At 40.7% G+C, this 15,604-nt stretch overlaps 1 protein-coding gene across 3 annotated transcripts in view; it reads left to right on the top strand.

The window, feature by feature from the left end:
* Positions 1 to 15,604, top strand: part of ry (xanthine dehydrogenase rosy) — a 58,524-nt gene that overhangs the window by 10,292 nt on the left and 32,628 nt on the right. For 2 of the 3 annotated variants that reach the window (XM_071598850.1, XM_071598851.1), the window contains exons 2-8: positions 6,773 to 6,830; positions 7,824 to 7,920; positions 10,614 to 10,867; positions 12,784 to 13,100; positions 14,518 to 14,659; positions 14,936 to 15,103; positions 15,447 to 15,523. In XM_071598850.1, the coding sequence (XP_071454951.1) occupies positions 6,773 to 6,830; positions 7,824 to 7,920; positions 10,614 to 10,867; positions 12,784 to 13,100; positions 14,518 to 14,659; positions 14,936 to 15,103; positions 15,447 to 15,523 (1,113 nt within the window). Of the gene's footprint in view, positions 1 to 6,772; positions 6,831 to 7,210; positions 7,296 to 7,809; positions 7,921 to 10,613; positions 10,868 to 12,783; positions 13,101 to 14,517; positions 14,660 to 14,935; positions 15,104 to 15,446; positions 15,524 to 15,604 lie in introns of those variants that run through there. The other variant, XM_071598852.1, reaches the window with a different exon arrangement.

Genomic DNA, 15,604 nt, shown 5'->3' with positions numbered 1-15,604 from the left:
ATTCCTCGTTGCTGTCACTATTCGACAAAGCCTTCGGACCTCTCCGGTACAATCCTTTGTTTCCCATAATATTTCATCACACACCTTCTGGTTTCAATCTTCTCTCACACGTCTTCCAATCATCAGTCTGTCTATTTATGTGTATGCATGTAATTATAAATTTTATGGCAAATGTAATTTGTATACGACGGTGGGTTGAATGGAAGAAGGAACCATTTCGGAATCAACTTCGCCCAAATAAAGACTTCTTATCTGTCTATCTATCGCACATCCAAACGTGGACTCTTTATTTGGACTTATTCCATGATATAATTTTCCATGCAGAATAATGCCACATCGATTCCGGCTGAAAATCAAATCTCGGCGCCCTACACTCGGTTCTAGTACGAACCTCTCTTTCCGCGTTTAATTTGATTGCCACCCGCAGACTTCCAAGGAATTATAGAAAAATTCTACATGTTTGTAAGTCTGAGACATTGTCCAACCCACAAAATTTCCAACCAAGGGAATGGAATAGACAGCAAATTTACTTGCATAATTGGTGACTAGATTCATTGGCTCTCTTGTCAAGGGCTATGGTGAATGCTCAACTCCTAGGGCTTCTTTCTCATCTTCGGAGAAGAATGGGCTTTGAAGACGTTAAAGAGGCTCTTAATAGGGACTTGGCTTTCGCATAAACGTTTTTTTTACGCTATAACTACGAGTGCTTGGACCCTGTTCTTTTCTTTTTGATATAATACATTAACATATGAAATGAAAATGAAGATATCAACTGCTCTCCTCTGCCTTAATTAATACATCTTCAATTAGGTAAGAAAGGGGATAGGAGATTGAGAAAATGTAAATTACACCACAGAGGAGGGCTTGATCCAATACTGACCTTTACATACATTACAGAGTTGGGTAGTTTCGCGCCACTGCAGAAATTAATATTCTTGCCATTGTTGTAGCACGCTAAATTTTTTTTATTTGTCATTGTAGCTGCTTCAAACATTCCTGTAGCTTGTGGCCGTTTTGAGCAGTTACCTTTCATGATCTTCCTCAGAGAACGACGGAGATGAATATTGATTGCCCGTTTCACCAAGTGATGTTTACAACACAAATGTGTAAACTTTGTCTATCCACCGTGGAGGGCTTTTCTCCAATCCTTTGATTTGAAACCTATTGTAATACCCCTGGTTCCCTTTAGGACCCATCCTTTCTTAAAGTTGTGCTTTAAAGCTTCAAAGAGATTTTTCAATCCCTCGTAAAATCTTCCGCCATACCCTTCTTCCGTTCCGATGGATGCGCTCCTAAATTAGATGTTAATTTTTTCCAGTTGGGCAAAGGATATGCCATAGCGTTCTCCGCTCGAGGAGGTGGCATGGACCAGGATGTTTAACCGAATGTTGTGGACTTGCATTTTTCCTGGAAGATTAAACCCCATGAGATGAGGGTAATTTAGAAGAGTATAGGAAACATGTGACGATACATTTAGAGAGAAATGTTATCGTAGTAGTTTTTAGGGGAGGCGACCGACAGCTAAGGTCATTTGCGCCATAGGGGATGGACAGGAAAGGATGAAGGGTGGAGAGAAACCCGGCGTCGGCATTAGCCTACTCTTTACGAAAGGCGCCAAGGGGTCCGCAGTTTAACGTCCCATCCGACGGACGGCGTACTTACTCAAAGTGCCCTCCACAAAGCACCTCAAGTAGGGATCGAGATACCTCTGAAAAATATTCAACACCGCCGGGATTTGAACCCGCGCCCTCAGGGTGGGAAGCCAGCACGTTAGCCCCCGCACCATCTCGAGAAATGTTATCTTTCGCCGGTTAGGCCCCATTTAGAATGCGCTAATGATTTATGGAATTCACCTGAAATTTGATTGATAGCCGAATGAGTTCGCCTGCAGCGCAGAGGATTCGGATTTGCGTAAATTCCTCTTGGGTTCTCCACCGGGTTATATCGTCCATATTGGCCGACGTTTCGATGTCCGACTCAGTCATCGTCTTCAGGGCTTCTGAATGCCGTTTGCCTCTTTTTTCTTTGTATATATATGGTTTTCCCCCCAATCAGGTGTCATTTGATTGGTCCGTATCAGGGCGCCTTCCCATTGGCCGCCCGTCGATTCGGATTTGTAAAGCGCTGTTATGATAAGCTTACCAACGTATCAAATTCATTAGAACTATGTTGGGAATCAATCGCGGAGCGAGGGTTAAATTACAAATTAAATCGCATAATAGAATTGTATAGGTTGGGAGGAGGTCTCTTTAGCGACGATGTTGAAAACTTATTATTAATACGCTAGGATATATGATGTAAATAAAATTAGAGAGATTAATGGTAGAACAATTAGATTTAAGAGTCCATTTTTCTCACGAAAAATATGTGGGATCAGAATAACATCCAACAGCGCCAGAGGGGATAAATATTTTCTGTCAACTTTAGTCTGGTGGACAATCACCCCTGCCACACACCCTAGTGGCGGTTTGTAGGGTACCATGTAGTATATAGATAATACAGATTACCTAGATGACAAGGGTGGATGGGCAGCTGTTTTTGTTCATGAACAAGGCGAGTGATATGGCCAAACAGTTGAGTAATCCTCATTCATTTATCTCGCAATCTCGCACTTGGGATTTCAGACTAGCCGTCGTGCAAGTCTCAAATTTTCCTCAAAAATTGAATCGAAAACATTTGTTAGCAACCAAAAAGATGTCTCATTGCTTCCTGGAGCGTCAAGATGAAAAGTTAGGATTTTTCATACCAACTGCGTTCGTGAATTTTGCTGGTTGTGACCCAAATTTCGAGATGGAATTTGGAAGTCTACGAAATTCTTTTAATCAAATATGATTGTTGCATCATATCTTTTTTCATTTCAGAGTTACGAAAAATTATTTTCGAAAAATACATAGAAACAGTTAAAATGTCTTTCTAATGATAGCAATATTTTTGTTGTAGCATAATTATTTCATGAAAAAATACGTTTCTGCCTAATATTGATTTCCATTCCGCTATAGCTCTATTCGTCTAGCCTGGTACGTCTCAATGGATATTTTCGCTAATTAAATTGGCTCGTATTGCATTAACATGGAATTAAATTTAAGTAATAAGTTTTTACGGAAATTGTTTTGACTGAACGAATTTACATTACGTACAACTTATGCGTGTAAACTTGTAGATCTCTTTTTTTAAAGGATATCCCACTTCAATGTAGATGAAATTCACTTTGTAATTAATGTAGGTTATGTCGTTATAATGCTGGAATATACTGATCGCACGCGTTACTCCTCGGCAGTGATGTTTTGAAACGGTTAGGAGAGTGTTTTATCAATTAGTCAGTCCGCTCGCGGGTTGATCGAAGGCTGCGCGCGATTCCCGAGTCCCGCCGCAGGATTCGGCCCATTCAATGCACTCGGAAGTTCCCCTCCGCCTCAAAAGCTTCAACTCCCCTCATCGTGGTGCCCGCTACGAGGCCTTAGGCGAGTCTTTAAACCTGTCGCAACAACCTACATACTGGTTTGATGGCATCCGCTTTAATTGTCTGCTTTAATCCATAAGCGTTTTAAAACTTAAAACTAAAAAAAAACATAAAATTAAAACAAGAACATAAAAATAAATCACCACGCGAACTGTATTTTGAATATTTGAAGACCGATTTCATTCAGAGTGCACCGAAATGGTGATGGTGGAGAGTATTTTTACCTCATTTATTCTGAACTAATTTAGGGTGAAATATCTTGTACGACCGAGCCATAACATGTTGGTGGATCGGAAAATATAGTATTCCTAGAAATCTTCATATAATCGGGCAAAAGACCTTCACAATTGTTGCATTGAAATGCACATTAGCGTATGACTCCGTTAAAAGTTACTGTTGCGGCATCTCCCGCAGTTTCTTCCCGGAATTTGTCAAATTATAAACAGCCCAAGTATTTAAAAGTTGGCTTTAACCTCGTGGACTGTGGCGCCTCGCGCACGACTACGAATGCATGTGACATTGTATGTACGGTATTTCGTCATAACATCTAGTTCCTTTAAAAGCCCCAAAAATTTCAGAGTTTAAGAGGACGCCTCGGTAGCTTAAGTGGCTAAAGCACTCGACCGGATATTGAGGGATCTGGGTTCGAATCCCAGTCAAGGCGAATGATTTTTACACTCTGAAATTGTTGCATTGAAATGCACATTAGCGGATGACTCCGTTAAAAGTTACTGTTGCGGCATCTCCCGCAGTTTCTTTGGAACCTTCACAATTCTTCCGTCTAATGTTAGCAAATATAATGTAAATGTTAATCAATTGAGGTAAATTCCATGAGCCACACAATATGCACGAAAACCTGTAAGTTTTCTTCCAAATAAAGAATATAGCTCTATAATTCTACAAAATATCTTCACTGCGAAAGTAACAGGAACGTCCAAAAGCTTGCTAATGATAGCAAAAATAAATCGTGATGTAGGAACACACGGTCTGTTTATCTTAGCAGCCTTTCACCATATAATGTTAAATTAAGGTAACGACAAAAATATTGATGAGAGAAAAGATAATGACGATAGTAGGCGAGATAAGGAAATGCACGGATGAAAGCACCGAAATAGGCATAAGGAAGTACTGAGAGATGTAATAAACAATAAGTAAGAGGAACGATAAACAAAGATGGGAAACTAATGGAATGGAAAAAGTATGGTGGGAAAAGAAGCGCACAGTTTACACAGAAAGGGTTAAATAGGTGCAGTGTACGGGAAAGTGAAAGTACCTGTTCTCAGAAAAAAAGAAGGAGAAATCAATAAATGCTATCAAATATATGACCAGACAATCTTCAGCCGGCCCAGAAAATATTCAGGAAAGATGGAACGAATACATTGAGGAAAAGTTTACATATCAGTCCAGTAAAAAACTAATATGATGCCGGCAAGGAAATCTAAAATCCATGCATCCTTAATTTGCGAGATAGGCAATAAGAAAAAGAGAATGAAATGGAATAAATCTTGGGGGATAACGTCTCCGTGGAACTACTAGACGGTTAGGGAAAATGTGAAAGAAAAAGTTTAGATGAATTAAAACATTTAAGTACATAGCACGCAGCTAAGGTGACACCAAGGATTATCAATAACTGTATGGAAATTGGAAAAATGATCGCTCAGGGGATGATCAGTGTGGGTCCAGGAAGGAGAGAGGGTCGCCATAGAAATACTGAAGTTACCGAGTAGGAGAAATATAGAATGTTAGAAGAACCTTTTTCATGCGTCGCGGATTTCGAGAAGGCGTATCGGCAGGATGAATTCACGCGGAGGAGGGAATTGATGACAAGGGCGTGCAGTTAACTGAGATGTAAAGAAGCTCTTATCTTGATATGGAGCGTGGTGGTATTTTGCGGCGCGGAAACATGGTATCGCATTTGAAGAAGGAGACTACTGGCGTAGATTGGAGGCTTTTGAAATGCAGGTGTGGAGAATGATGTACCGAAGGGAAAATAAGCGAGAAAGTGATAGCTATGGGGGGGAAGGAGGAGAGAGGAATACGGAGGAGGCAGGAAAGCTGGGTGCAGAGGGTTTTGATTGTCAGAGAGATGCTGACGACCGTGTTAGAGAAGGGATGTCGTCAGGAAGGAAAGCGAGGAAGGGGGAGGGATAGGGATGTTGAGTAGTAGTGGTATTTAGGGGAGGCGGCCGACAGCCGAGGTCATTTGCGCCATTAGCGATGGACAGGAAAGGATGACGGGTGGAGGGAAACCCGGCGTCGGCATTGGCTTACTCTTTACGAAAGGCGCCAAGGGATCCGCAGCTTAACGACGGACGGCGTACTCACTCAAAGTGCCCTCCACAAAGCACCTCAAGTAAGGATGGTGAACGGAAAGAAAGGAGATAAGGGTTATGAGAGATTGAAGGTTTTACGTTGGTATTCTGTGTTACGCTGCATCGCGTCAAATGAAATTAGGAAATACAGGGATGGTTAGTGTTTGTATCTTCCATCTAAAGCCTAAACGATAGACTGTCATTGATAATAGCGATAATAAAAAATCACAAATACGGGTACTCCGGTCAATTAAGGGAAATATTTGACACCTTCGACATTAACCCCTTGCTTATTGGTGCATGCCAGAGTGATTATGTGGAAAAAGAAACTAGGTTGATAACTGTAATTTTTCCCCCAAATTATCTGTTTGCATCAAAATATACTTTATCACATTATCTAAGTAATAGATAAGCTCCTGAAGGCCATACTCCGAGTTCCTTGGCAATATTTTTTAGAGATTATCTCGTAACAGCAACGATAACTGATCGTCCGGTCAACTATGCCATGCAAGTTGGTTTTTTACCCAAAGGAGGCATTCCTTGATGATCTTATTGGGCTGCGTTTCGTATCTCGCAATCAATTGATATTTGTGGTTCCCATGTGGCATAATTTCATGCTCATTAATGGTGGGACAACCGGTATTTTACCAGTACCTACAAATTCCGTGCAAACTTGTTTGCAATGCAAAGCATGCATACTTGAATACAGGAGTACAAGAGTACAAGTAAAGTAAGTAAAAAGTACAATATTATAATTTAAGTAAAAAAGTACAAGATTTTCTGATATATTTACACTATTAATTAGCGTTATACCATATAAGGCATGTACCTTCAAGAAGCCACTTCTGAAACCGTAACCACATCTACTTAAATTAAAAATCAAAATAAATAAATATGTCCGCTAAGCGCAATCTGCTGATCGGTATACTGCTACCTTTAGATTACTCATTCTTTCATGCTGCTGTCTCTCGGGATTGCTAATATTTTCTCTTTTTTTCAGATCGCCGACAAAAATGTGAATCCAGAATGGACCCTTCTTTATTATTTGAGAAACAAACGTATCCTTTTTATTTGGAATAGTACTTATATCGATACTTCTTTCAAAGGCAACTGGTCACAAGGATGGCCAATAATTTTTGTCAATCGAATCTTTATTGATTCTCTATAAAAAGGCCATTGCTTAAGTCTGGCCATATTTGGGGACTTTTAATCTTAATGAACATTTAAACTCGTCTATCATTACTTTTGTTCAAGGTATTTTTATGTAAACAAAACTAAACTATGCGTCGCAATAGGGGACGAGGCATTCCAGTGGATAGAGCGTTGGAATATGGACCGGAGAGCCCAGGTTCGATTCCTGGAGACATCTCTGGGTAACCTCAGCTTCACCGGATCTGTATGGTTTTTCGAGTACCAGATCTTCCTTGGGAACTATAGGTGGCACAGAGAAAGGATCTGCGGCCCCCTTTACCCTCGTAAATCCCTCATCTGTGAATTTCACACGCCGTTGGGCTTAGCATTAGGTGAGCTCACTTATCAAACCAACCTTCCGGTTGATAACTGTGGTTTTGGTGCCGCAATATAAGATTACCCCCTCTCTTCGTCCATATGCGAGTTATTAAATAAGTCCATTGGTCTTATAGAACATTTTAAAACTTAGTTAGTAGTAAATTATAATTATAATGATTCCATATTGCTGCTGAGAAGTGATCGATGGCCTTCTTGACCTTTGTGGTTTTTCGAAAATCGGGTCGCTTATACTCGTGCAATAATGAGTCATAAAGGGAAAACTTTGATATACTCCGAAATGAATAATTGCAAGCAATTGAACGTTCAATAGCATGGGACAATTTCTGAGCTTACTGGGTATTGAACCTTTAAGATTCCGGACGTAAACTATCCGAGTGTTTTGAGAAAAGGCATTCCACAGAGTGCTGTAGTATTTTCAATCCTCATCGGAAAAGAGCTGAAAAAGCTCTTACTCATTTATTAATTCATTGCGACCGTCATGTCGTTCCTTCCTCATGTTTTCCTTAGCAGCTGACATCCAGTCCGCCTCTGCGGCACGAAGCTGGGCTGCGCCGAGGGAGGCTGCGGTGCATGTACCGTCATGGTATCCCGATACGACCACAAAGCCGGTAGATTGGTGTATCCTTTGTACTGTCTTCTTAGTATGCATGAACATCTTATCCTCTCGATTGTGTTCCTTCTGCTGATACTTAATCTGAGTGCTGTATTTAAAATACTCTTTTGCATGGCTTAATTGTTTTTGGGTATCATCACATATCCACTTAATGTTGTGACACCGTTGGGAGTGGGATGAGGGATGGGAGACCTATACGGTCAGCAACCAAGTACCAGAACGCCGAATTTGGCTCATCCTTGGATCAGCGATTCATGTTTAAATTTTTCGCGGCAGTTGTGCAACGAAGACTGGAATTTTTAGGACAATTATATGTGAAATCATGGTGAGCTGATGCTGGGTATGCGGAATATGTTGGGGTATGCGGCCTGCCACCTCGAGAGCTTCATTTACCAGTGAAAGATGGGTGTTGCAACAGTTCTGGTTACCCAAAAATAAAAGTATTGGATTGACTCCTTCTTACTGTTAGCAGTACTATATTGAAAATATTTAAGTTGACTGCGAAATTGTTAAAAATACGAAGGAGTCATTTGAAAAATCACGTATATTCGTAGAGATATGGAGATAAGTGATTTGTAGTGACGAACATGCACTAATTTATATGGCTTCCCAAAGGGAACTTCTGGAGGAAAATACTATGAGCTGAGTGTTCGCAGTATTTTTCTCAATTCTGTATTAATATTTTCACTGACTGTTGTCTTGATGTAAACATTGCTTCTTCTGCTGTTGGCATGATATGTTCTGTTTTAGGACGTTGAGAACCAATGAGTAGTATTTTCCTCGAAGTTTTCTGATCGTAAAAGGATAAGAACATGTTTAATGGAAGTTTACTTTCTAAAATTGAGATTAAATTAAAAAGGAACGGATAAATGTATCGATTTGCTAACTTGAATACTTGGTGAACCAATGAGAATATGTAGTTATAGTTGGCAGCACAATTTCTAAGGCCAGCGGAACGTATGTGTATATTTCATCTAGGACGATAGCATCTCGGTGCCTTGGTTAATTAGCGATTGTCGGAACGGACCGTATTTTTTTATTTGGCGCTAATCCGAAAAGAGTCAAGTTTTTCTCATTTCAGATCGTATCATGTCCACCAAAATACTCGGACAACCACGCACACCCAAGCCTTATGTGGAGATGTAAAAATCCATCCTGGCGAGAATCGGTCCCGCGACACTATGATTAGGAGGAAAGGTTGCGTCACCCCGCTGCCACCAGGGCCGGCAAATAGATGGAACGTAGGCCAGCATTCTAACCCAGACTTCATCCACTTTCGGCCGAGTACTTGAGCCAGTTAGGTTACCCACACAAACAGCAATGATTTGGCTACTCGCATAAGTACGTTGGAGTTCTCATGAAATTTTTGTTTGAGACGTCACTGTGTGGAAGCGGCTCATATCGGAAAAGAAAAGACTTTGTTCTTCCCCTGATATTTTATGATGCACGACCTAGCTTACGACTTACAATTGCAATTTCGACTTACACCTAATGATGACTTTGCAAGTCGTAAGCTAGGTCGTGCATCATAAAATATCAGGGGAAGAACAAAGTATTTTCTTTTCCGACTTGGATATCTAGTTTATCGGAAATGAGAATAATGCTCATTAAACGATGTTCATCCGCGGTTCTTTTTTCTTTATATCTACCCCAAAGTAAATGAATCGAGAGTCAGTGTTTAGAGTCTCCAAGCTTCATGTTAGTCGGAGCTTCATGTGGCTTCGACTGGTTCGAGGTTGATGGCTTCACTGATAAGTCAAGTAGATTGCTCCTTTGGCACTTCTGAAACCGCAGCGTGATGGAATTCGATTTGCATCTCCTTTGATAACAATTTTAAACGCAACCCACGCTATGTGATTTTTCGGGTACCAGATCTTCCTGGGAAACCATAACCGGTACATTATTATTGCCCTTATCACCCTGATGTGTAAATTTCACACGCCGTATGGGGCTTAGTACTGGGTGAACTCTACCATCACTTACCGAACCGACCTTCGGGTTGATAACTGAATTTTTTTTACAAAGCTTGGAAACAAAATACAAAACTTCCATTTCTCTAAAATGCAGGCAGATAAAAAAGTACTGTACGTATCATTTATTACCATCCGCAGACTCCCATGCTTGCAAATCATTAGGACTTGTAGCTCTGAACAAAAGCGAGCCCGTGAGGTAGTAGGGGGAGGCTTGTTTTTCTTGATTTCTTCGGCAAAAAATTATGGAATCAGGGAGATAACATAAATGTTTGTGTGCTAGCTGTGGGACCCTCCATAACCGTGCACTCGGGGGTCAAGATGTAAGCTGGTACCAGCTGCCCATTTTGCGGGGTCATTTCGATTATGAACACACTTCGGAGAGCCCTTGTGGAGCGGAACTTTCGTTCATTTTGGCCCATTTTTCGACGCCTTCTCTGACATACGAAGTCGCTTGACGTGCCGCGGCAGGCGTAGTGTTGCGCCCCGGAGCGTATTCGCCTCCCGCACCCCTCAGCACAGACAGATGCCATTTGACTTCGAAGGCGTGAAAATGGGTAATTAGGCATTAATTCACATTTCCTACACTCATAAAAGTAAATCATACATTTCCAGCGAGCGATTTCACCAAATCTCCCGACTGGGATAGCTTGCGAAGACATACTCACTCGCATTCGCACAATCCAATCGGTATATGCCTCTAAATTCCTTAATACCTGGGACCGCAGTCATTTGTCGGCGAACGCTTGCCTCACGCCGGTCTGCGCGGTGCACGGGCAAGCGGTGACCACGGTGGAGGGCATCGGGAACACCAAGACCGGCCTGCACGCCGTCCAGCAGAGGATAGCGGCGGCCCACGGCTCCCAGTGCGGCTTCTGCACGCCGGGGATCGTCATGTCCATGTACGCCCTGCTGAGGGCCTGCGACGTCGAGGGCGGCGGCCGGGCCCCCACCATGAAGGACATGGAAGTCGCTTTTCAAGGTTAGCGTCCTAAGTTTTCCAAGTACCGATATCGTTCTCCATTCTCTCAACCTATCCCGCACTTGCGACAGGGCGGGAGTATCGCGACAGTTGGAATCCAAAACAATCAAATGAATATATTCAGCAAGGTTTCTCAATTTCTGGTTCCCAACAATATCGAGTTGGCGTCGCAGCTTCGATAATTCCCAATTATTGAACACGCAGAAGGTTGGCATTCGTGGCAATGGCCGTGACGACTAAGCGTCGTCACTATCGACGATTTCGAATTTCCGCTGCATTGCCCCCTCTCTGGAGTAAAATTCTCGACCACTTGGAAGGGGCCTTGTAATGATATTCCGTTCGAGGCTTTCACAAAATAATGATCGCCGTACTGAACTTAATCCGTTCGGGCTACTTTCACGCGATTTTGAAACCGAAAATTCCCACCCCGATTCAGTTCTGTTCAGTTCCTTCATCTTTGATGAGTGGCTGAGGATCATGGGGTTATTGGTATCAATAGGCGAAATGCTATGGGTATGGATAATTATTTATTTTTATGAGTCCAAAGAGGAGTTTCTCGGCAAATGTAAAGGTTTTCAGAAAAATTGAGTGAATGAGCAACTATTGAAAGCAACAGTGTATGCATATAATAACTAGTTAAAGCGAATTATCTCAGAGTGGTTTGAAATAAATCATTCAGTTGAACAATTTGGATTTGAAATGTCACCTTGGCCGACTAATATTTACATGGAATAACACATTTGTAAAGTATGGATGAATGTACACGCTAGAAATAAACATTGGAAATACAAGTAATGCAGCGATTGATCTTGACGCTGGCGAAGCAGCACATACTTCCTCGAGGATGCAAGATCTACTTACAGTGGGTCCCGAATGACTTCAGTAAGGCAAAAAGAAGAAATTAAAATGAGGATAAATACGTCCAACATGAAAGTAATTGTGTTTGAGAAGTAGGGTTGAAATTGTTATTCAATAATGAGGGTTAACAATGAACTATGGAAGCAGTGGATGATATCTTTTACAAAACCAGAATATTTGTGGAAGATTGAGCACATACATACAGTCACAGGCGTGATGATGGCATAAAGCGCTAATAAAGCAGAAAAAAGGGTACTCGCGATTTTTTCATTTTGTTATATTGTTGGCACAATAACTTCCTTAAACCAATGGAGGAAAGAAGAGTCCTTCTTCCTCGGAAGAGTCCTTCCGAGGAGGAAGGACTCTTCTTCACTCCATTGGTTTAAGAAAGTCATTGTCTTCTACCTTCCGTTTAAAGAGGTAGTTGTGCCACCGTAATATTAAAAAAAAACTGTATGAGATTTTTTCTTTAAATTATAATACTTAGTTTTTCAAGGTGTAAAATGACCTCAGTAGTGAAGATGGCGTTTATTTTATTTTATTTATTCAGTATTAGTCCGAAAACAGCACACTTTGGCCTTTACATCGAACTATTAACAACGATAACAATGGACACATTTACAAACACTCAAGCCCTAGATGGAGGGAAACTCACCCAGGCGGGAATCGAACCCGCGACCCTTGGAATGGCAGACGAGGACGTTACCCCGCCGCCACCGGGGTCGGCAATTATATTTAAATTTACTTGCTTTTGCGGCATTTAAATTTACTTGCTCACCGTGCTCTGCCCGGATGTTATTCTGTGATTTCGTCCATTGGCGTCGGAGATGAAAATAGCAGATGCAGAGCGTTAAAAAGGTTTGTATCCACCGTGAGACCTTTAGGATGACAGTGAGATGGGCCTGTCAACTTCTATAAACATCTTTCACAAGCTTGCAGTTCAGTCCATCAAACAGGAATATAAAATCATAGCTGGCTGGTGTATTGGCGCAGGGTATTATATTAAAAAATTAACGAGTTTAAATGTCGAGCCCCTCCCTCGTTCTCGCTTTCCCCAGGGAACTTGTGCAGGTGCACTGGCTACCGCCCCATCATCGAGGGCTTCCGCACCCTGACGGAGGAGTGGGAGCGGTGCGGGTCGCGACTCCCGGCCGTCAACGGCACCTCGACCACCAACGGGTGCTGCAAAGGACTCGCTAACGGTTGCTCCAAGGGAGACCCCAACGGGTGGTGCTGCAAGGCGAACGGCGATGGTGGGTGCTGCAGTAGTAGCGGGGAACAGTTGGCGCCGGGGGACGTGGAGATCCTGTTCGACACCTCCAAGTTCAAACCCTACGACAGCTCACAAGAGCCCATATTCCCCCCCGAGCTGAAGGTATGAGATGGATGGGTGGGAACTTGATTTCGATAACCGTCAATGCAATTGGAAGCATGTCGGTCATTGTTTCCCAAGGTCACTGCGTGTTTCCGTTCAACTATGCACTCGATAATTTACTTAATGAATCTCATTATTGCTGGGAATTTAGCCCAACCTTGTGCTCTATTCGACCAAGTATTATGTTTGACAACACTTAATGAACAAGGACCATTCGTCATAATTATGGGAGAAATCTTGTAAAAAATGGGTTTAAACCTCCTCGTTCTTCGGAGAAGTAGCTTAAACTTTAGAAAACTTGGTTTTTACATTGACTCAGTGAAACTGAAGATTGCCCGAAGTGAATAATGTCTGTAATGATGAAAAAGTAGCATTCAATTTTTCCTTAAATGACGACTCTGAAAATTTGACAAAAGGTTCAACATAATTTCGGCTCATTATTAATGATAAAACAAACTATAATTGATAATAATTAAGCCATATAAAAAACCAGCTGGTTGAACAATATCAGGAACCTTTTGCGTTAACCAAATCTGTTATATTGTTATTCCTGTGATGAATTGTTGAAAATTGGATCACTGAATTCTGTATGCTCACATTTCTTCATAATGACGTGAAGCTGTTTAAAAAAACCACCACCTAAGTTAAAACTGGGAAATGTCTGTAGGCAGAAGATAATTTCATATTGACCATCTGAGTTATCCATGCCCAGGACAGAGCTTTGACATTTAGGATCAAAGACAAAGGTAGCTGGTTTGGTGAATATTCATTGGTGTGGTAACTTATTACCAATTGTGCTCTTTTGGTTACTTCAACAGCCTGATTTTTTTTATTAAAGCTGATTTTCTGGCCGATTTAGCTCTTTTGGCTGCTCAGGATATGAAAAAGCACAAATAAAGAACATCTACGAGCCAAATAAAGAAGTATCATTATTATTTCCATAAACTTGACTACTAATTTTTCCTGAATAGTAAGAAGTATATGGCAGAAGCATGATGGACTTTGGGACAGAATTTTTTTCGTAATGGATTTAATATTTGCATTCTTTTAGGATGTTACTTTTAAGGCAAAGATTCAATAGCTGTTTTTATAGCAGCATAAATGAATGTGTATTAAGTTTGAAAATACTCTGTGATTCTGTAATAATTTATTGGAATTTTTCGAAGTGAAATCAAATTTTTATGTCAATTAGATCTCATACTTACGAGCAGGTGCATATTCTTTATGAATCATATGTCAAATAAATTACTTTTAATGTCAGGTTATTCCAGTGAGAAGTTGATAATTGCAGCAAGTAATGTCCAAATCCTAGTATTTATATTTCATTGGATACATGTTATTAGTTGTGTTGAGAGAAGTTTCATGTAGAAAACTCTATTTAACAATGTCAGCTCATTGATATGATTTCCTTTTACAGCTCTCTCCCATTTTGGACCATCAATATTTAGCGATTAAGGGCCCTAGAGTTACTTGGTATCGTCCCACTACTCTGGATCAGCTGCTGCTCCTGAAACACAATCATCCTCAAGCAAAAATTATTGTGGGGAACACAGAAGTTGGTATGTTGAGTTTTTTCTTGTTATTATTTGATATGTAAAGAAATAAAATTAGCATAGGGCAAAAGAAACTCCTGTTCTAATTAGGTTTTGTGGTGTGACTAGCAAAAATTAAAAAAAAATGCAGTGCTTTTAATGATGACTTTTTTCCATTCCAACGGGAGTCCCTCTCGAGGCATACATTCAGGTTGAGAATGTGATAAACAATTTATGCCTTGTGAATTTCACCTGGAATTTGGGAATCCTCTTTTTGTTAAATGTGCTTATGTATTTTTCTAGGTGTGGAGGTCAAATTTAAGAATTGTGTGTATCCAGTGCTCATCCACCCTACCCGAGTGAAAGAATTACTCCAAATTGAACAGACTGATGCAGGAATAAAATTTGGATCATCTGTAACCCTAAATGAAATTGATTCTAAACTGAAAGCTGAGATAAACTCACTTCCAGGTAAAATTATAAGTAGTAGTAGTTTTGAGGGGAGGCGACCGACAGCTAAGGTCATTTGCGCCATAGGGGAAGGACAGGAAAGGATGAAGGGTGGAGAGAAACCCGGCGCTTAAGATTAAAGCATCATATGCAAAATTCTTCCTTTAATGGGTTTCATTTCTGGTGATTGGAAAACTTTCTTTGTTCAAGACTTGTGGGGACAAATTACGAGAGTGATGATATATATATATATATATATATATATATATATATATATATATATATATATATATATACATACATATATATGTCATACAGATTTTTAATCATTGGAATGCATTAACTTGAAATTATTATTTTTCAGAGCATAAGACGAGGGTGTTTGCAGCAGTTGTGGAAATGCTTCATTGGTTTGCTGGTAAACAAATAAGGAATGTTGCTGTAAGTATGCCATTATAAATAACTACGCACATGAAAGTGCATAAATTAATGCATGCGTATGGTATTTTCCACCACAATAAT

The sequence above is a fragment of the Hetaerina americana genome, unplaced genomic scaffold (genome assembly GCF_022747635.1).
Source record: "Hetaerina americana unplaced genomic scaffold, ioHetAmer1.1.p SCAF_10, whole genome shotgun sequence".
Taxonomy (NCBI): Eukaryota; Metazoa; Arthropoda; class Insecta; order Odonata; family Calopterygidae; genus Hetaerina; species Hetaerina americana.
Note: the sequence above shows the minus strand (reverse complement) of the source record. Positions and strands in the feature narration are given on the sequence as shown.